The following is a 23,486-nucleotide window of genomic DNA, read 5'->3' as shown; positions in this document are numbered from 1 at the left end:
GTTCAAAATCTAAGATCCTATAATCCTAGTTACATTATATGTAGGATAACTAGATCATACACTATGTGTAGATACATTTATATAGATAACAAGACTGACAGGTAATCACTTAAATTTTATATATAATATGTTTATATATTTATGTATATATTAATTATAATATCCATAATCTATTCATTTCTGAATCATAATATAATGCAATATAAAATAGAGTGAATCTATTTACAACTTTGATATTATAGTCAAACTTTAATCTTAAATTTCATAAAGACATTCTAAGACTATTGACTGATAACTCTAGGGAGTTTACTGTGTTGACATTACTCGTGCATGAGATAATGCTTTGAGAGCAGTAAAGGATTTTAGTATCTAATTGAGATAACATCGATAGAAATATATACTCAAATTTAAAGAAATTATTTTTGTACAGATATAAACAGATTTTTAAAATTACAAACACTCTTGTTATATTACTAATGGCTTTAATTACATGTAAAAGATTACTTTTATCCCCAGTGTCATAAGAGAATTTTAAATAAGAAATTAATTTAATTTCATCCTGTACAAATAATTGCATCCTATATAATACAGAATTTGAAAATACAGTGTCTCATTAATTTGTAGTTTTTCTAATTTAGTACAAAACAATAAATATTAAGTATCTAGGATTAAAGGTGATCTTTTTATTTGAAACTCTAGCTTGGTATATGCTTTTGTTTTATGATAAACAGATCAAATTAAAGGTGATGAGCTATATTCATTATAAACAGTGTATGCCAAATTCAGAGTGCCCTTAAGATGAAAGAAACTATCCACAAATTACCCACAAAAATGCAGACTGGGTATTTGGTACTTGAACAAATTAGTCTAAAATGACTGCCAGAGGCTATATGAAGGCGTTCTCATCAATATTCAATACCACTTCCTTGAATGAAAAACAGGAGTAGGAATATGAGACAGCTGATGTACGCTCTAAGTCTCTGACACACACAGATGAGAACAAAGGACTTTGTTGGATTTGCTATTTTTTGAACTTTCCAGAAATAGTCAGATTTGGCTTGAGATAAGTGAAAGATTTCTCAAAATGCCTCTCCTAATATGGCATCTTAGATAGAATGCTGAAATTGGAATCATAATGAATCTCACTTTGGATACTTTACTAGCTGTGTGTGCATGGGCAGGTTTCTTAATGTCAGTCAATCAGAAATCATTTATTAAGTAATACTATTTGCCAAGTTTTTTTCTAAATACTGGAGTGTCCCAGCACAAACATAACTCCTTTCCTCAAGGCATTCACATTCCTACAAAGGAGTCAATATGCATCTCATAAAAAGTATTATAGTACAAAGAGAGGAATATGGAGTAAGCTTAGAAAGATAGGAAGAGAGAAGACTGTGAAAACCTTGGAAAGCCAAAAAAGAAGATTTTATATCTGATCTTGTAGGTGATAGAGAACAACCAGAGTTTACTGAGTTAAGAATGACATGGTCAGACTGGTGATTTTAAAAAAATCACTTGGCATCTCAGTGGAGGAGGAATTGGAGTGGGCAGAGACTGGTAGCAAGGAGATCCTTGTGTGACTATATTAGTCTGAGCATGTGGTGATGAGGGCATCAGAGTGGCACTTGTGAGAATATAAAGAAAGGGAACTATAGGAACAGCGTTGCAGGATATGACAAGACTTGACAACAGACTGATTATGTGAATTAAATGTAAGGGATAACTCAAGGATTACATTGATGTTCACAATGGTTGACTGGGAAGGTGGTGCCTATCCTTCATAGTGATAGGAAAGTTAGGAAGAGAGGGGGCTTTGAGGGAAAAGATAATGAATTCTTTTTTTTTTTTTTGGACTTTTCGAGTTTCAGATTTTTAAATGACATACAGTCTCTTATGTTCAAAAATGGTTGATAATGAGGGACAAGGTGGTGATGAGTTGGTAATGACGGAATTAAGAGCAAGAGAAACTTGAACTGGATATATAGATTTGGGCATCATGCTTATAGTGATGATAATTGAAACAAGCAAGAGAATGTAGAAGAAGTAAAAAGGAATCAAGAGATATACTTAGGGGAATTCCACAGTTAGTGGACATGACCTAGATAAAGATCCAGCAACAGAAACTGAGAAAAAAAATCATACAAGTTAAAGGAGAACAAGAAAAAAGCAGTACCATCAAATTGATAGAAGAGATTATCAAGTAGAAAAAGGTAATCAATAGTATCAAAGACCATCAAAAGGTCAAGAAGGATGGACAAGGACTAACAAAAGATCATTAAATCTGGTATCTGAGAATTCATCAGTAATTTTGGCAAGAAACATTTTAGTTTTTGATTTTAGAATGATGCAGTTGAAAGACATTGTAAATTGTGTAGAAACAAATGATCAGAAAGGAAATGAAGGCACCAAGTATTATTGTGGTGGCTGTTGTTGAGTATTTTCAATTGTGACTCACTCTTTGTGTCTTCTTTTGGAATTTTCTAGGCAAAGATACTGGAGTAGTTTGCTATTTCTTTCTTTAGCTCATTTTACACTTGATGAAACCAAGATAGGGCTAAGTAACTTGCCTAGGGTTACACAGCCAATAATTGTCTGAACTCAGATTTGAACTCCTGTCTTCCTGACTCAAGGCTGAGCATCGTATATACAATGCCACCCTATGGCTCCAGACACCATGTGTAGTGGACATAATTTAGCCATGAAAGGTAGTAAAGATAAAGGATGATACTTTTAATGATTATTAGATCAAGTGATATTTTTTCCAGGATAAAGGAGACATGAGGGTGTTTATAGAAAACAGGGAAGAAATCAATAGAGTAGGGATGATGAGTCAATCTTATAGAGACAAACACAATAGAATATTATCAAGACTTCATGGTTTTATAATATAGGTTACATGGACAAATAGTTCACCTACTTACTAACTCTACTAATGATCATCCTTACCATATTTATTAGCTTGGTGGTCATTCAGTTCAATAAACATTTATTAAGAACCAAGTACTGCATTAAGCACTTAGGGATTGAAATAAGAAAAAGGAAGACATTCCCTGCACTCAAAAAGCTTATCATCTAAAATAGGAAGAAAATATGCATATGGAAGCTGGAAAGTAGCCGGGGTGCATAGAGAAGAGGGGAGCACCAAGTAGTATCTCCCTCTCTCTCCATCTTATTCAATGGATTTGAAATCAAGCAGAGTTGCAGATGGGAAGTGGAGTGACCTGGAAAGTCCAAATCCTGCCCTCCATAAAAGAAAGCTTTGTGGGGAATCTACCTTCTTTCTCTCCAATCTGAGGGGAGAAGAGGTGGAAGGAAGTGGGAAGGTATGAATTAGCAGTTCAGAGATGTGAATTGAAATAATCATGTTTATCCTGGGAAGGCCATCTTGTTCCTAGAGTTAAAACCAAGCAGAGCAGCAGATGGAAAATGGTTGTGATAATAATATCCATAATAATAACAGTATCAACAATGATGCTTGGGCGGCTAGGTGGTGCAGTGGATAAAGCACTGACCCTGGAGTCAGGAGTACCTGAATTCAAATCCGGCCTCAGTCACTTAATAATTACCTAGCCGTGTGGCCTTGCGCAAGCCACTTAACCCCATTTACCTTGCAAAAACCTAAAAAAAAAATGATGCTGATATCTTATAACATGCTTCAAGGTGGACTTTTCACTTAACACTGGTCTCATTTGAAACACTGGTCTTATTTGATCCTGAGAACAGTCCTTTGAGATGGGTACTTCAGGGATCATTATCACCATTGTACATCAAGACAACTGGTTAAATGACTTTCAGCCTTTAGAGCCCAATTCTGCTGATCAAATGTTCCTTTCCCACATGTCACCTCATTAGATTTCTAAGAGCTCACACTCCAGTAATGTAATTTTTGAAAGTCTAGAGGCAACTCCACTATGAATTCATCTGAAACATCATGATGAGAATAGTAAATTTTCAGAGGATTAGCAAGAATAATAAATATTCTTTGTAATCACTTTTGATTTTATTTTAAATTACTTTCCTTTATATTTGCAGATTATAAGTAGTTTGTTTTCCAAAAAAGAAATCTAACCCTGAAATTAGTGTTTAGTAATTTTTTCAAAATTATGAAAAACTTATAACAAAATAACATTTTCCTGATATTAGGATTAGTATTCACATAAAGTGTTTCACAGAAGAAAACAGTACCATCTGCAAGCCTCAGGAACAACCATGACTTCCTTAAGGTTACTACATAGCCTCCAGTGCAGCCATTTGGCATTGTAATAATAGTGTCAACTTTGTTCAGCCATCACTAAGTTCACAATTTATTGTTTATGCTAAAGGTACATTTGAAATTCACATTGCAAAAGGATAAATTTATCATGTACTGTTCCCATCAGAAACATAATGCCATATGACATAATTATAAGTCAATGTCTCTATTGAAATTTTAGTACTAAAATTAAATGAATGCTTTGTTTAATTAGATATTTTTGCATTTTATATATACATACAAATCAACTTATGGAATAGAAATCTTAGTATTGTGTGAATAAGTTTTCTTGGATTAAAAATTATACATTCACATATGCAAATATATTTAATCTTATATAACAGACCCCCCTATGATTTATTTTTAATTGATAAAGATTTAACCTTTTGGGATGATAATTTTCTTAATAAATATCAGCTGTTTAAATCATTTAATGCTCTCAGGAGATATTGGGATATTAATTTGAAGTTAAATTATTCCAAACTATTATGATTTTTGAATAATTATTTCTTAATTTCTCTTCCTTTTTCCACACTGTCAGATTGTCAGTTATCATTTAATGCTGTGGTTAGTGTGACTGTTTATGGCATCATTCATTTTCTATGTCCTGCTCTCCCTTAAATTTATTATCTCTAATTTGTTATGGCCTTGAAAACACTAACCAAGCTTGTTATAATTATTTGTAATATAGAATGTAAATAAGCTTTGTGTATGAAGCTTTAGAGACTCTGTGTGAACAGGTTGCATAAGCATCAGTGCAGGCACTATGTAGCATTTGTTCTTTTTCTGACTATAGAGACTTTTTTTATTCCTGAGCCAATTCACAACCACATTGCATTTGGCAATGCAAACTGAGTTCCTGATAGGTGAGGTACTTAAACTATTCTTTTAAAAAAGGAAAAAAATAGAGGAAAAATTTACTTTGAGGATATTTATGTTGCCCTTCAAAATATGAATAATTTTTATTCCAATAGTATTTCATGATGATTGATTTCAGGTGCTAAGATTTATTTTTTTTTCCTTTCTGAAGGATTTGCTTTGGATATAGAAACTTAGTAAAACTTATCTAAGACATTTAGTTATAATGCATTTGTTCTGACAGTTTTGTAAAAATTCAGTGAGGTTGATCATGAAATCTTTACATCTGGAAAAGAAATATTCAAATCTCATCAGGTTCATCTTTGTATCTTTAAGTAGGATAACATTTTGTAGAGACAGAGCCCATCCTATTTTTAAAGACCTCAAGAAATGTCTTTAACCTTCCTTGGTAACTCATTCTAGTGTATAACATCTGTCACTAACAGATAATTCTTCCTTCTGTCTTGTCAGTCTTAATATTTCATGTTTCAACTTATGTCCATTTCTTCATCTCCACTGAGAGTGGAGATGAGCTAGTTATTTTTTGGATAAGAAACTTTCATATGTTTAAGTAGTTATTAAATAACTTGTGTAATCTTCTTCAGTTTATTTTACTATTTTAAAAGACACGCAGTCTGAACTTACCCCAAACTTTTCCTTTTGCTATAAGTCCTCAAGTGAATATATAAAATCTGACTAGGCAAGATTAAAACAGGAAAATAATATTATTACATATATTTATTTATTTATTTATCTTTATTATATATCTTTTTCTCTATATCTCAATATCTGAGTTCTTTTCTTTAGAATAAATGAGTGATATAATACTGGGTAGTAATTAGCTCAGTATCCACTGTGGCATAAACATTTTGTGTACAGTTTTTGCTTAAGTCTTCCTTAACTCTCTCTTATTTTGTTTTCCCTGGCCACATCTATAATCTTGATTTTTTCAATATTAAATTTCATTTATATTTATACATATATATGTGTGCGTGTATTATTAATGACTTCCCAATTTTCTGTGATCATTTCAAAATGACCTTGCTATTTTTAATGATTTGGCCATGCCTGTTCCAAAATGGATTGGTTAATAAATTTAAGGAATATACTGTAAAGTCACTAAAAGTAAAAATATCATTAGAGTTGGTTCTGTTATGATCTTATGACCTTACAATGTTTCACTGGATTAATACGTATCTGACACCACCTAATAGTTGTAGAATTAGTCTTTTTAAGGTCTAATAGTTCTAGAGGACATTAGGTTATGAATTCCTTGCTGATAGAGACTTTCATATCTCATCTTGTAATTCTGATAAGTTTGCACAGTATTATATATGTTGGTGTATATAAGCCTTATCTAGTGTTAAATACTGGGTATTAGTTGTACATATAATTTTGAAAGAATTTGTTTTCATTTTATACAAAAGATATATTTTAATTTGATGTTTCAGTAAAGAGTTAATTTAAACAAATAGATCAAAATTCTCATGATAGCTAATTTAGTACATATATTTCATTTAAGAATTGTTGAAATTATCTAATTGAAAATTCTGTTCAGCCATCTGTTATCACATTAAAATTAGACAAATTATTTCCAATATGAAACAAACCAAAGATATAGTATCACAAAATGTAATTTAATGTTCGTTTCTTCTTATATTTTCATACAGTGCATTTCCAGTTAGCTTTATCTAATTTAATTTACATGTGAATTAGGAGTTTCTGAATTATTTGGGTACTTTAAAAAATCATTCTACCAGTATAGCATTTTTTTTTTTTTTAGGTTTTTGCAAGGCAAACGGGATTAAGTGGCTTGCCTAAGGCCACACAGCTAGGTAATTATTAAATTTCTGAGACCAGATTTGAAGCGAGGTACTCCTGACTCCAGGGCCGGTGCTTTATCCACTGCGCCACCTAGCCACCCTCACATCTTTTTAAAATAATTGAAAAGTAGTATGGTGTAATACGAGAAATACTCAAAGCTAGGTAAGAACCATGCTGCAGGCCCACCTATTGACATCTATTGACCATATGACCCTGAGCAATCAGTTAACTTCTCTATGTTCCAGGCACCTCCCTCAGGCTCTTAAGTTCTAGAGGAAATGAGAGTACCCTCTTCTAGTAAGGATTATGTACTTCTTTGATACTTTAACTCAAAAGATAAAGGCAGTGCCTGGCATGCTTGAAGAGGTTAATTCTTCCTTGATTCTGTCAGGGTCTGCTATGTTCCCACTACTTATTTTTAGTTTTAGTTCCTTGCCTCTCCTTTGATGTGCTTCTTTTTCTGTAATTTGCTTGATATATACAAATTCATATAAATGGAATTTTTCAGTCTAATAACTTATAACATTACTCATGTGAAAGAAACTGTGCTAGGAACTAAGAGTATAAAGGCACAATTAAAAAGCCCTGCCTCAAGGAGATGTGTTGGTAGTAAGCTCTTCTGAGGTATCCCTTGGTCATAATTATCCAAGATTTGCCAATTATAATTCAATACTGTCCCTAGAAGGGCAGCTAGGTGGTATAGTGGATAGAGCACCGGCCCTGGAGTCAGGAGTAGCTCGGTTCAAATCTGGTCTCAGAAATTTAATAATTACCTAGCTGTGTGGCCTTAGGCAAGCCACTTAATCCCGTTTGCCTTGCAAAAACCTTAAAAAAATGTAGTTATTACTGGCATAGAGATCCCATATCAAGTATATTCATATTCCCTTTCCCTGCTTCTCTTGTTGGATCAACTCTCTCCATACATTGGAAGACTAAAATTAATATAATACTTTTAAAAAGTTATTTGACCACTTTTAGATATGGAGGGAAGAAATTATAGGCCTTGGTGTCTATATCTGAATTTAAATAAATAAAAGATCATAGGTTTATGCTGGTTGTTTATTAATATCACTCCAAACTATAAAACCATATCAAGCTACTATTTCTTTTTATTGGATTTTTCAGTTTTATAGATGTCTGTATTTTTTTAAATCAATGAATCCAGGAAATGGGTAAATTTGAGAATTTTTGACATTCATTCTAAGTTCTTTAAATCCATTTTAAAATTTTTCAGTCCTACAGGACATACATAATAAATTTAGTATCCCTATTTTTAACTAGATAATATATTCATATAATTTTTTAAGACTTGTAGCATGCACTGCCTATATTTTGTTGAGACAATATATGTCAATCTCATTAAAAGGGGGCCCACTAAACCATGTATAAGGATTCCTGCATGTTGACTTTGAAAACAACATATCGGCATTATCTATGTTATACTGCATGTTTATTTTTTTGTCAAATATGTCTCAATTACATTTTAATTTTATTTAAACTCTCCTTGAGAGTATTCCAGTACCATATGGGCTGTGTGTTTGACACTTTTTCATTTTTTTAATTGTTTTTTGAATTTTACAATTTTTCCCCCAATCTCCCTTCCCTCCCCCCCACTCACCACAGAAGGCAATCTGATAGTCTTTACATTGTTTCTATGTTATGCAATTGAAGGCATTGAGAGAGAAAAGTAATATCATTAAGCAAAAAATAAAATATAAAAGATAACAAAATTAGATAATAAGGTATTTTTTTCTTTTTAAATTAAAGGTAATAGTCTTAGGTCTTTGTTTAAACTCCACAATTCTTTCTTTGGATATAGATGGTATTCTCCATCCCAGATACCCTAAAGTTGTTGCACTGATGAAATGAGCAAGTCCTTAAGACTGATCATCCATCCCATGTTGCTGTTAGGGTGTACAACGTTCTTCTGGCAATACTCATCTCACTCAGCATCAGTTCATTCAAATCCTTCCAGGCTTCTCTGAATTCCCATCTTTCCTGGTTTCTAATAGAACAATAGTGTTCCATAACATACATATACCACAATTTGTTCAGCCATTCCCCAGTTGATGGACATTCATGCAATTTCCAATTCTTTGCCACCATAAACAGGGCTATTTTTGTACAAGTGATGTTTTTACCCTTTTTCATGATCTCTTCAGGATATAGACCCAGTAGTGGTATTGCTGGATCAAAGAGTATGCACATTTTTTTACATTTTTAAAATATTTTATTTATTTTTTTAGAAAGGTTTCATTTATTTTCAGTTTTACAATTTTTGCCCCAATCTTGCTTCCCCCCCACCCACAGAAGGCAGTTTGTTAGTCTTTACATCATTCCCATAGTGTGCATTGATCTGAGTTGAATGTGAATATTTTTGTACAAGTAGTGGTATTTCTGGATCAAAGGGTTTGCACATTTTTGTTGTCTTTTGGCCATAATTCCAAATTGCTATCCAGAAAGGGTTGGATGAGTTCACAGCGCCACCAACAATGTATTAGTGTCCCAGATTTCCCACATCCCTTCTAACTTTGATCATTGTCCTTTTGGGTCATATTGGCTAGTCTGAGAGGTGTGAGGTGCTATCTTAGAGATGTTTTAATTTGTATTTCTCTAATAAGTAGTGATTTAGAGCAATTCTTCATATGACTATGGATTACTTTTATTTCCTCATCTGTAAATCACCTTTGCATATCCTTTAACCATTTGTCAATCGGGGAATGGCTTGTCTTTTTTTTTTAATTTGACTCAGTTCTCTGTATATTTTAGAGATGAGTCTTTTGTCAGAAAACACTAGTTGTAAAATGGTTTCCCAATTTACTACATTTCTTTTGATCTTGGTTACAATGGTTTTTCCTGTGCAAAGGCTTTTTAATTTAATGTAACCAAAATTATCTAGTTTGTTTTTTATGATGTATCTCCATCTCTTCCTTGGTCATAAATTGCTCCTCTTTCCATAGATCTGACAGATAAACTATTCCTTGATCTTCTAGTTTGCTTATAGTATTGTTCCTTATATCTAGATCCTGTATCCATTTTGATCTTATCTTGGTATAGGGTGTGAGGTGTTGGTCTAATCCAGTTTTCTTCCATACTAACTTCCAATTTTCCCAACAATTTTTAATCAAAGAGAGAGTTTTTATCCCAGTAGCTGGACTCTTTGGATTTATCAAAGTAGATTACTATAATCACTTACTGTTATTTCACATAGTCTGTTCCACTGATCCACCACCCTATTTCTTAGCCAATACCTTTGGGCATGATTTCAAATTACTCTCCGGAAAGGTCAGATGAGTTCACAGCTCCACTAACAATGCATTAGTGTCCCAGATTTCCCACATCCCTTCCAACATTGATTATTGTCTTTTCTGGTCATATTGGCCAGTCTGAGATGTGTGAGGTAGAAACTTAGAGAAGCTTTAATTTGCATTTCTCTAGTCAATAATGATTTAGAGCAATTTTTCTTATGATTATGGATCACTTTGATTTCCCCATTTGTAAATTGCCTACACATATCCTTTGACCATTTGTCAGTGGGGAATGGCTTTTTTTTAAATAAATTTGCCTCAGTCATCTATATATTTTAGAAATGAGTCCTTTGTCAGCAATACTAATTGAAAGTAAGATTCAGGCGGTTTTCACCTTCATCCTTCATCCTTCATCCCTTCTATTGCAATAGGTCCTTTGTACCTCTTTATATAATGTGATTTACCCCATTCAGTCTCCTCAATCTTCCCGTCTCTTTACTGTACCCCCATTTTAAGGAGATATTGTTTTTAAATCATTCTATCAGAGTCACAGATAATTCATAAGTGTCCATTACTTCTGGCTAAGTATATTCTTTCTAATAGAGTCACAATTCTCCAGCGTTATGAGAATCTTTCTCCCAGGTGGAGATATAGCCAGTTTCATCTTCTTGGGTAGCAGTTTTTTCTTTACACTTTTTTTTTAACCTTTTCATGTGTCTCTAGAGTCTCCTGTTTGAAGTCCAAATTTTCTATTTAGCTTTGATCTCTTCATCAGGAAAAGTTAAATGTCCATCTTTTCCCCTGGAAGAGAAGATTCAGTTTTGTCGTATAGTGAATTCTTGGCTGCATTGCAAGCTCTCTTGCTCTTCAGAATATTGCATTCCAGGCCCTTTGATCCCTTAATATTGATGCAGCCAGGTCCTGTGTAATCCTTAATGTGGCTCCTTGGTATCTGAATTGTTTCTTTCTGGTTGCTTGCAGGATTTTCTCTTTTATCTGACAGTTCTAGAATTTGGACACAATATTCCTTAGTTTTCATTTTAGGGTCCCTTTCCATAGGGGGTTGATGTTTTCTTTCAATAACTATTTTGTCCTCTGGTTTCATGATATCAGGGCAGTTTTCCATCACTAAATCCTGTAATAATGAGTCCGTGTTTTTTTTCTCTTCGGTGTTTTCAAGAAGCCCAATGATTCTTAAGTTGTCTCTCCTGGATAAATTCTCGAGGTTCATGGTTTTGCCAATGATGTATTTTCACATTTTCTTCTCTATTTTTTCAATTTTGGGGTTTTGTTTAACAGATTCTTGTAGTCGTATGGCAAACTCCATTCTTTTTTTTAGAGAAGAATTTTCTTCATTTACCTTTTTGTAATTCCTTTTCTTATTGGTCAATTCTATGTTTGAAGGAGTTTTCCATTTGCCCAATTGAGGTTTTGAGAATTATTTTCTTTTTGCATTTGTCCAATTGTATTTTCCAAGGATTTGTTTTCTTGTTTCAAGATGTTAATTTTCTCTTGAGTTTCCTTTCCCAATTTTTCCAATTATTTCTTTTTTTTAGTTTTTTCAAGGCAGTGGGATTAAATGACTTGCCCAAGGTCACACAACTAAGTAGTTATTATGTATCTGAGATCACATTTGAACTCAAGTCCTCCTGACTCCATGTTCGGTGCTCTATCCATTACTCCTTCCTGCTTTCTTCTAGGAAATATTTCTGGGCTGGCAATCAATTCATATTCTACACAGAAGTTCTACCTCTCTCTGGGTTATGATCTTTGTCTTCAAGGTAGTTTTCAATGGGCCACCCTTTCTTTGGCCTTTCCTTATTTTCCTAAGATCTTGTGTTGGGGGAGGGGAAGGGCTGATTCGCAGACCTTTGGTGTTGCATATTCTAGAAGCTTTTCTCACTGGGTTTAGTAACTCCAAGTGGCCAGCCAATACTGGGTTCTGGTTGCTTTGTCTTTGGAGTGTCTGTGATCTTGATTTGTGGCCTTCTCCCTAGGCCTGGAGGGGGGTGGGCTGGTGCAGCTGCACGCTGTTATCTTTGAACAATGTAGGCTGCACCTTGGGTTGAGGTAGTTAATCTCCATATTCAGTTGAGGGAGCTCTGCTACCCACACCTGAGCCTGGGGGTGGGGAGCTGTTACTGGGAAGTGGGCTTCTCTTAAAATATGGAGCTCATAGCCTGAGTCAAGCTGCAACTCTCTGTGCTGGAACTTGCCTTCTAGCCCCACTGGGGCTCCCCAGACCACTGCTCCCACAGCCAGTGTCTGTTTGGCTTAGGTTGGTCCTCAGGCTTCAACCCACTGCCCCTGTGCTGGCTCTCTGCTTTCTACCCCTGGCTGATCCACATTGCCCTTAAACAGACCTTGTTGGCAGATGTTCTTCTCCTAGATTCTTTTTCTGAAGAAGTTTCATTCATATTATTTCTGATGGAAAGCCAGGAAACCTTAGCAGAGTGCTTGACTTCTGTCTGTTATCTTGGCCAGAAGTCACTGTATTTGACACTTCTGCTATAAACTGTACTAATAATAATGAGCTTTAGGGAATTATTTTTATGTGTTTTTCTTATATCTTTTCATTGAATCCATTCAAATTAGAAAACCAATAAGTAAGAATTTAATTATGATTTTAAATTCTAGTCTTGAAAAGTGTGTGACTGCTAAAGAAAATCTGGAAGCAGACCTTTATGAGCGTTTTATTCTGGTGCTGAATGAGAAGAAAGCCAAGATTAGAAATTTACATAAATTGTTAAAACAAGCCCAAGAACCAGATGAAGATACCCAAGCTGAAAGGTATTGGACATTTCTAATTAGACATCCCATTACTTGATGGAAAATATATACATTTAAATTATATTTCTTCAAATTTACTGAATATTAGTCTATTTAACCTTTCAATAGTATAATGTTCATGATTTCAAATAACCTAATTAAGTGATATAGTTTTGAATTAGAGTTTAAGGAGCATGGATTCTGTTCTTGATTATAATTGACCTCATGACCTTAGATAGGTCTTTTTGATTTGATTTGATTTGATCTATCTAAAATTGATAAATTGATAAAATGAATAAAATTTGATAAATTGATAAAATGGAGACTACAAATTATTGCCATTTCATTCATAAGATAAGTGTTCCCTGATATTGTTTCTAAATTATTTTATGATTAAGTTATTGATTTTTTTTATTCTCTCACCTTTTATGAATATTATATCATTTATATTGTTTTCAGGCAAAGATAGCTTTTCCAGCTGTGTTTCTTACATTTAAATGTTCATCTTCAGGCTTTGAGTTGCTTTTTTTTTAAATTTAAGCTCAGTTTTTTTTTTTTTTGCATTTTTAGAAATATAATTTCCCCATGTTTTGGGGGATTCTCCATATAAAAATCTAACGAACGTGCTCAAGGCTTTTCTTAGGTTTTTTTTTGTATTTCATGAATACAGGATCAATTAAATATTTCTTTAAAGAAAATTCATAAATACCATTATATCCCTTGAGTTATTCAGCTATTAATCTTTGCTCTTATTATACAGTAGAACTCTTTAAAATATTTTAATATTTATATTTAATATCTTTCTTTTGTATATCATAGAGTATTTTTAAAAATAATACTTGAGAAATACATGTGACTTTTTCATCAGTTAGTGGCAAATTTCGCAAAATCACTTTAATAGGTGTCAAATTTTGGCATGTTTTGACATGGTAGCCATTGGAAAGTGGATTTAAGAATTATTTATAGAGAATAATGGCCCCCAAACCATCAAACCACTTTTTGTTATATTTTATATTAGTGGGGAAGCTTTATCTTAATAGAATTAATATTGATTTTTCCACCTATAAAATGTTATCATCTAACATATGTATAAGTCTGTAAAATTGGTTTATGTGTTTGTCTAATCAGAATTTAGTGTCCCTTCTGATGCATTTCACATTAAACATATATATAAATTTTATTGTTTTTAAAAATCTGACTCAATCAGTTTGAATGAATAGCCCTTTCTTTGCCCCCCCAGGGAAACTATAGACAATGCCCGAAGCCATAGCAAAAGAGAGGCAGCCTATGATGAAAGTACTGATGAGGAAATTGAAAATTTACCTGTTCCTTCTGAAGTAGTCCCAGGTAAGAACAAAATGTGTTTCCCTTTTTTGGATTTATTAACATAATACTGTCTTCTAATGCATTGTAGGTATAGCATTCTGAAGCCAGGAAGAGTTGGCCTCAAGGCCCAGAAAACGTAGGTTCAGATGTTCTCTCTGCCATATATGTGATGGCTGTCTGACCTTGGACCAGATTTACTCTCTCAGGAGTCTGATCAGTTCTTTAAGATTGATTTCCATGTTACAGAGAAGATAATGATCTATTTTGGTAGAAGGAATTTCCTCAATCATGGAGTATACTAATAAAATCATCAATCCACTCCCTATACCTATTAACATTTTACTTTAAACAACAAATAGTTTGCTCTTTGAAGGTAAATGTATAGGTTGGAATTAGTCAAGCCAAAGACATATACTATAGCTTACTATACTACAATGTGAAAACCTCTAGATGTTAAATTTCCAAGGACCCAAGTTTGTTTCCTGCTATTTCAACTTTTACCACTCATGAAACTCGGGGAAGTCCCTTAATCTCATCTGACTAAGCCTCAGGTTTCTTCATATAAATGTGACTTTCTGTAGTTCTTAGTCATACTAAAGCTCAAAATCCTGACTGATATCATCTTGATTCAGTTTAGATAAACTAGAACTTTGGACCCAGAAAAATCTCTAAAGTCCTCGTTACAATCTCAAACATACAAAAAATATTTAATAAATTCTTGATAAATTGACCAGAACCCAAGATGAAGTATTAGATATTCATACAGTTATATTAGATTCTATGTGAAGCTCCCCAGTTCCCCCTAAGTACTCCACCAAAGAAATTAAATTATTTTGCCTTTTATGGTACAGGTTATGCATATTTTACACTAGTACCTTGTTTATATGTAAAATAAATCCTTCTATGATCAAATGTAATAAAACCTCTCAAAGAAAAACAATTTGTGTTCCTTTCCATTTAAACTTCAGAATGCTGGTTAAGAACAATAGGTCTGGCTCTCATTCTGTCTTCAGAGCAGCACACTTCCCTCTGAAGTCAATGGAAATTTTTCTTGAAAAGGAAATACATAACTATATCTGGGGGCAATAGAATTAGATTCTTTCATGTATGCAGACAATTTGCAAAAAGTAACTTTCCTTGTGAAATTCTACTATTTTAAATTTGGCAAAACTTTTCAGAGTTTCCCCCAATGTTTAGTTTCAACAGTATATTTTATTGTACAGCATAATTTTTTTAAACTCAAATCTCTTTCAATTTGTTTCATAATGTTTTTACATTTAACATATCAGAATGCTGTTCTGCAGAACTTTTTGATGTAAAAGAATTAGGAGTATTTTTATTAGCCATTTAACTGTCCCTTTCCTTCTGGTTTCTGTATAAAAAATTAGGAAGCTGAAGTTTGCCAAGAAGACATGAAATAGTTCCAAAATGCTTGAACTTAGTTTAAAAAAATAAATTCTACAAAATCTGAGTAGGAAATTATGTGTGTATATGCATATATATGCATAGGTGGCACAGTGGATATATATGCATATACAAAGTAGGTTTCTCTTTCAGTTTACTAAATAAAGTTAGATAGGCAATATTCATCTTAAGATGACTAGAAAATATTTGAATTTAACATATAGACTGCATATTATTTTGTTGTTTTTTTCCCACCATAGTAAGAGGTATAGAGGAGAAAGAAAAAAAAGAATAGAGAAGTGTTAAGGGCTGAAAAGGGAAAGAAAATGACAAGAGAGTGGAGAAGAAAAAACTTAATATATTCATTCTATCTTTGTGTGAATCATTCTTCCAGTTAGACTTTTGCAACCCAAATAGCAATGCTCACTATTTTAAAGTGCTTTAGATTAATTATTAAAATTCCCAAATATCTTCTTGAGTTAAGTATATGCTATTATCTCATTTCTGGATAATGAAGGAGGTTAAGTGATTTGCCTAGGGTTATTTAGTGAATCTGGAGCTCTAGTTCAAGAAAACCTTTCATTTACTTTTATCTATACATGTTAAAAAAAAGGGTAGAATAATTTGCAATAAATTGCTAGGCAATCTCTTTATGAACAGATTATTTTTTGTTCCTTTATCTTTTAATAATAATGACATATACTTTTTCTTTTGTTAAATTGGGAATAATGAACCCATTTGATATAAGAAAGAATAGATTATCATCTTATAGTAAAATCAGAAATTAAAACTTTTAAAAGTTATTTGCTAAGCCAGAGAAATGATTCCCCTTCCATACTGTGATCCATCCAAAATGCCTACTATTTATTCCTCTGTTCCATGTGATGTTCTGTACTTGCCTTTGCCCTGGCTGACCTTGCCTTGCCTAGTCTCAGCATGTTCATCCTCCTTTCCTTTTCTTTCTTAATGAAAGACTAAGCACCCATTCTTCATGAAATTTTTCTTGGGTTCTTTACAATGTCTAGTTTTCTTTTTCTCAAACTTTCTTGCATTTAACTAGATTCTGTATTTCTTTGGCTTTATTCTTTTTTATATTTATTCTCTCTGAGCATGCCTGTTCTCACCATCTCTACTGTTCCTCTATTAGGATATATAAACCCCTTTTGAATTATTTTTCATTGTATTTGTATTCCAAGTAGCTAAAATGTATTAGTCCTTATAATACATGATTAATTGCCAGAGGAACTGAAACTTTAAAATTCAAACATTGTTAGTGAGCAAGTTGGATGAATTCCATCTATGAAGAATAACTAAGTAATTAATCTGACTAACAAGTGAAAGGAATGTATTTTATTAAGATTTATTTGCATTTTGAGACACTAGACTAAGATCATATATTAGTAAACCAGAAAGAACAATATAATATAACTTCTGTTGTGCATAGCCATGCCCTTTAGCAAGGTGATATTTCTCCTGTATCAGAGGTATCAAATTGGCCTTCAAAACTCCTGAGAACCAGATTAAAATAAAATTAAATTGGGGTGGCTAGGTAGCACAGTGGATAAAGCACTGACCCTAGAGTCAGGAGTATCTGAGTTCAAATCCGACCTCAGACACTTAATAATTACCTAGCAGTGTGTCCTTGGGCAAGCCACTTAACCCTATTTGCCTTGCAAAATCCTAAAAAAAAAAAAATCAAATTAAATTATAATTTACTTAACAAAATGTTTTTCCTTCATTTTCAAAGAAGACCATGACATTAGGGAGGTGATGCTGTGACAAGTACATGAATTGGATTTGAATGAGGTGGTGCTGTGCAAAGTACCAGTCTCCCTTTCTCCTCCAGAACCATCTGAGTTCAGTGGCCAGATAGGAATCCAGGACTACTGGAGATGGCCCTGGATGTGGAATAGTCAAAGTTAAGTGACTTGCACAAAGTCACAGAGCTAGTAAGAATGAAGTGTCTAAGGCTGGATTCAAACTCCTGTCCACCTAACTCCAAGACCAGTGCTCTTTCCACTGTGCCATCTAGTTGCTCACTTAACATAATAAATCAAAATACAATACAACACAGATGTCAATATGTGTTTTCTAAGACAAGATACAAACCTTCTATTTCTATTTGAGTTTAATACCGCTGCAGCTTCTACTCCCTTTCTTTAAACTCTGACTAGTTTGGGAGGAAATCAATAAAAGATAACATTTTGCCATTGTGAAGTACTTACTGCTTATGCAAAATTATATTGAATAGCATATAGCTCCTTTAAATTACAGTATAAGATTAGCTTCCAAAAGTAAAATACTCCCCGCCAAGACTCTGAACCTGGAAAGTTCAATAAACTCACCAGGTGATGACTACATTTTGATTTTTCTTGAAACAGGTGCTGTGAGCCCTAGCAATTTGCCATCCAGGACTGTCACAGTGGGAAGTAAGGGTATTATTAAATATTCTTTCTGCACTATGAGTATGTGAAAGGCTTGGGGTGCTCTGAAGGTTTTGCTGGATTCTAATTCAGACAGTCTCATGTAGGCCATACTTATTCTGGAGAACCTGTCTGTATATAGGGATTACCTTACCTTCTGGAATGAGAAGGAGCAGTTCTCTCCCCTTCCATTAACTATGTTAAGGGAGTTCCTAATTTAGGCAAGAATCTCTCTTGCTCCTTCCAATAGAACCCTGCTAGAAACTGGCATCATTAAGACCCAGTTTAGAGCCAAGCAATCTCTGAGTTAGAAGGGACTCCCAAGGCTATGTCTGGCTGCATATATAATTTCTACAATACATTTAGTAAACAATTATCCAAGTTTTGTTGGAAAACTTGCTGTGAGGGGAGAACTTTTCAAGACATTCTGATCCACTTTTGTACAATTTTTTCCTTGTCTCAAACCTGAATCTGTTTTTTTGATGGTATGTTCTATGGAATCATGTCATTTGTACCCCTGCCTTTGGCATTTTGGTGGTGCAGTAGATAGAACTTGAGAATCAGGAAGAATTCAGAATCCTCCTTCTTCGACAGTGCTTGACTATAGCTGGGCAAGTCATTTAAATCTTTATTTCCTAATCTGTAGATTGTGAATGATAATAATATCGCCTATCCCAGAGGATATTGTGAGATTCAGATTAGCACACACACACACACACACACTCACAAACACAAAGTATTTTGCAAACCTTAATTTTCTGGAATAGTGCTACTATTGCCATTACTAAAATGGCTTCTGTTTCTGTAATAGTTTAAATATCCTTGTTGGTGCTTTTGTACCTCTAAAATTCCTTTTTGTCCTGAAGGATAGGTATATCTAGCAGCCTAAATTCATCTTCTTAGTAATTAAAAAAAATTTCACCTGGCTTGCTTTTTTGGCAAGCCTCTATGATGACCATATCTGGTTGACAACAAGTGAAAAGCAGTTCATGGTTCTGCACCCTTTCAATGTTGCACATCGTACTGGATTATTCTGAGAGAAATTTTAGAAATTATGACTGTTCAAAGTCTTGTTTCTAAAAATGAATATTGATGATATTTGAAAATTATTTTCCTCTCTGAATATTCTATCTTATAAGATGTTCATTGATGATCAAGAAGCATGTCTTAATTTTAAAACAGCTAAAATGTGTTACTTTGGACAAAGTCTAATCTTTTTTCATCAGACTTTTAATGGGATATCATTTTAAATTTCATATTAATTGATTATCCACAAGTGGTTACCACAAGAGACATTTTTTGCAATAATAAGGACTAATCAATGACTTCAGAAATGTCAGCTTTGCAACATTTTTTTTTACTACCTTGACTTTATAGGAGAATAGTACTTCATCTTAAATTTAAGCAACTTCTTTAAATGGCTTTAATCAGTCTTGTTTCTTAGTCAGGTTGAAGAACTAACTCCTACCAGTTACTTACACTCAGAATAATTTCTGTGAATGATGATAATAAATGCTTCAGTGCACTTTTTAGATCACCTCTCCCCCCACTAAAAATAAGTTATATTTACTCTGCATCTATTTTTTACTTCTTTCTCTGTGTATATTTTGTTTCTCCTCCAACAGAATTTAAATTCCTTTTTTTAAAGCAGGGTGTGTTTTGTATTTGATTTTGTATCTTTAGCACAGTGCCTTGCACCTAGTAGGTGTTCATTAAATGCTTCCACAATTGAATAGAATGTATTTACATTTACAATTTTATTTTATTTTTTTGTGCCTTACAACAGCCTTACGACAATAGATATTATCATCATCCCTATTTTATAGCTGAGGTTCATTGACACAGATCTGGCATTCCTTTCCTAAATTTATTTTATTATTTGATAAAATCAAACATAGTTGGTCCAAGAAACATATAAAAATGTAAAGCTTTAAAAAACTTAATAATCATTATGGAGATAATATCCTCTGCTGACAGGTATACCTAGAATCCATTCTCTAGAACATATCTTTTCCAGTTGGTTACCTTATTTTATTATTTTTTTTCTGAAGTCAAAAGTAGAGCAATACCCTGAAATTGTAATATCCATCTCCAGTCAATTTAAGAAATATTTATTCCATACCTATTTTACTATGTTTTGTGAGAGATACAAAAATGAAAAGAGATACTTCATGCTCCCAAGGAATTTATAATCAATTACAGAAAATAAGGCATATGCAAAGTGGAAATAGCACAGAAGTTGGAGTCACAAAACTTCTAATACAATCTCTGCAACTGCTTGTGTGATTTTGGACAAGTGGCTTAACACTTGTCAGTTTCAATTGCTTTAATGCTTTAATTTCTTTAGATGACTTTCATGGCCCCTTTCAGGCATCCCTAAAATTATGATCATACAACGTAAAAACTAGCATAGAGAATAGAATAATTATGCTAGAAGAGATAACACATCTGTATTGGAGAAGTAAAAGAAATGATTCCTGTTGTGGTTCATTCTTCATCAAAAGGCAGGTTTTTTTTTTTAACCTTAAAAAGTTGGAGCAATAAGAGTTAAAAGAGAATTGGAGCTGTGGTCAAGCAAAAATGATAAGTTAATCCCGGTTACTCTAAATAAATTAAGATCTCCAGATTCAGATAGATGATATTCCAGCATACTAAAAAAACTTGAAAACATCATCATGTAACTTCATGTTTATAATCTCTGATAAATCACAGAGAAAATGAGTCAGATTTTAAAAGTTTAGATATGAACAGTTTCTCAAAAAGCTATGGGGATGGGGTGAGGGGGTGAGGGGACTATCCCAGAAACAGTAGACCAGGGAGCTAGATATTAAACTTGATGATAACAAATAAAGCTGAAGATAACTATGCAGAAGATGAATTATACTTACATTTTTTTAGCTCTAGAGTATAGAATTTGTTGTTATTTTTGATCATTTGTTTTCAAAGAGGACTAATGATTTTGAGTCTTCAAAGTCCACTGACAAAACAAAAATCAGGATTACTGATGTTGGCCTAGAATGCAGTGGATGGCCTTGGCATTTTTGCTCTCTGATCAAGCTCACTCCACAGCACCTACCTCATCTGCTTTTGGGATTATTGGAACAAATTGTTTTCATCTATTCATTCCACCATGCTCTCACCTATGAAGAGCCAAATAGGGACCAAATGGGTCAAAATTAGAAGTGAACAGATTATATAGTTTAGCATAAGTAGAACCTTCCAACAATGAAAGCTGTCCACAAATTGAATGAGCTGTCTTATAGAGATGCTTTGTTGTCTTGTTGTTGAGTCATTTTGGTCATGTCCCTCTCTTAGTAACCATATTTGAGTTTTTCTTGTCAAAGTTACTGTTTTTTCATTTCCTTTTACAGATGAGGAACTGAGGTAAACATTGTTAAGTCACTTGCCTAGGGTCACACAGGTAGTAAATGCTGAGGCCAGATTTGAACTTAGAAAGATGACTTTAAACTCAGCACTCCATCCACTGCAGCACGTAGTAAAGTGGATGGAGCATGCTGGACTTAGAATCAGAAGGACCTGAGAGCAAATCCCATCTCAGATACTTCATAACTGGGTGAACCTAGGCAAGTCACTTAATCACTTACTTCAGTTTTCTCCACAGTAAAATGGAGCTAAGGACTACACCTACTTCCTTCTTATTAATGAGATAATAAGAGAATAAGGAATAGTTTATCTGTCATATCTATGAAAAGGGGAGAAGTTTATGACCAGTGAAAAACATAAAAAACAAACTGGATAATTTTGATTACATTAAAAAGTTTTTGCCTAAATAAAGTCACTAGAACCAAGATCAAAAGGGAATATAGTGGGGTGGCTAGGTGACACAGTGGATAAAGCACCGGCCCTGGAGTCAGGAGTTCCTGGGTTCAAATCCGGGCTCAGATACTTAATAATTACTTAGCTGTGTGGCCTTGGGCCAAGCTACTTAACTCCATTTGCCTTGCAAAATCCTAAAAAAAAAAAAAAAAGGAATATAGTAATTGGGAAACAATTTTACTAGTGTTTCTGACAAAGGACTAGTTTACAACTAGTGTTGCTGACAAAGGACTCATTTCTAAAATATATAGCAAACTGAGTCAAATTTATGAAATAACAAGACAAATTGACAGATGTTCAAAGGACATGCAAAGGCAATTCTTAGACAAAGAAATCAAAATTATCTATAGTTATATGAAAAATTGTACCAAATCATTACTGATTAGAGAAATACAAATTAAAGTATCTCTGAGGTACTACCTCACACCTCTCAGATTGGCCAATGTGACCAGAAAGGATAATGATCAGTGTTGGAAGGGAGGTGGTAAATCTGGAACACTAATGCATTGTTGGTGGAGCTGTGAACTCATCCAACCTTACTAGGGGGCAATTTGGAATTATGCCCAAAAGACAATAAAAATGTGCATGCCCTTTGATCCAGCAATACCATTACTGGATCTGTATCCTGAAGAGTTCATGAAAAAAGGGTAAAAATACCACATGTACAAAAATATTCATATCAGCTCTTTTTACAGTGGCAAAGAACAGGAAATTGAGGGGATGTCCATCGATTGGGGAATGTAGGTGATGGAATATTATTGTTCTACAAGAAATCATGTGGGACAGGATTTCAGAAAAGATATGTATATGAATTGATGCTGAGTGAGATTAACAGAACCAGAAGAACATTATACACATTAACAACAACATGGTGGGGCGGCTAGGTTGCGCAGTGGATAGAGCACCGGCCCTGGAGTCAGGAGTACCTGAGTTCAAATGTGGCCTCAGATACTTAAAAATTACCTAGCTGTGTGGCCTTGAGCAATCCACTTAACCCCATTTGCCTTGCAAAAACCTAAAAAACAAACCAACAGGGGGTGATAATCAGCCATGACTTGTTCATTTCAGCAATACAATAATCAAAGACAATTTTAATGGACTTGTCTTGGAAAATACCATCCATATCCAGAGAAGGAACTGTGAAATTTAAATGAACTCCAAATCTTATTATCTTCAATTTTTAAAAGTTGTCTTAGGTATTATGTCATTTTGTTTTATCTAATGTTCTCTTTCTTCCTTTTGGATTTGATTCTTCTCTCACAGAACATTCAATTTCAAACTATGTTTAGCATGGTTACAAATCCAAGACATCAGATTGCTTTCTTTTGAGGGGGGCTAGAGGTTGTAAAATTCAAAACCTTGCAAAAAAATGATTGATAAAAACTACCATTTTATGTAGTTGGAAAAACAAATGAAATCTATATATTATTTTTAAAAGAATGTAAGCTCCTTGAAAGAAAAAAAAGTTTTGGAGATTCAGGAAAGTATGTGGCAGTTTACTATAATGTTCTAAAAGTGTGGCCTGCAAGAGATTATGGATTGCTT

At 33.6% G+C, this 23,486-nt stretch overlaps 1 protein-coding gene across 8 annotated transcripts in view; it reads left to right on the top strand.

The window, feature by feature from the left end:
- The window catches only part of XRCC4 (X-ray repair cross complementing 4), a 393,136-nt gene that overhangs the window by 207,080 nt on the left and 162,570 nt on the right, over positions 1 to 23,486 (top strand). For 6 of the 8 annotated variants that reach the window (XM_074207874.1, XM_074207871.1, XM_074207872.1 and 3 more), the window contains 3 exons: positions 12,820 to 12,972; positions 14,192 to 14,298; positions 18,063 to 18,110. In XM_074207874.1, coding sequence (XP_074063975.1) covers positions 12,820 to 12,972; positions 14,192 to 14,298; positions 18,063 to 18,110 — 308 coding nt within the window. The remainder of the gene's footprint in view (positions 1 to 12,819; positions 12,973 to 14,191; positions 14,299 to 18,062; positions 18,111 to 23,486) is intronic. The other 2 variants (XM_074207876.1, XM_074207875.1) reach the window with 2 other exon arrangements.

Source organism: Macrotis lagotis, chromosome X, assembly GCF_037893015.1.
Source record: "Macrotis lagotis isolate mMagLag1 chromosome X, bilby.v1.9.chrom.fasta, whole genome shotgun sequence".
Taxonomy (NCBI): Eukaryota; Metazoa; Chordata; class Mammalia; order Peramelemorphia; family Peramelidae; genus Macrotis; species Macrotis lagotis.
The sequence above is the reverse complement of the archived record's forward strand: the minus strand, read 5'-3'. Positions and strand labels throughout refer to the sequence as shown.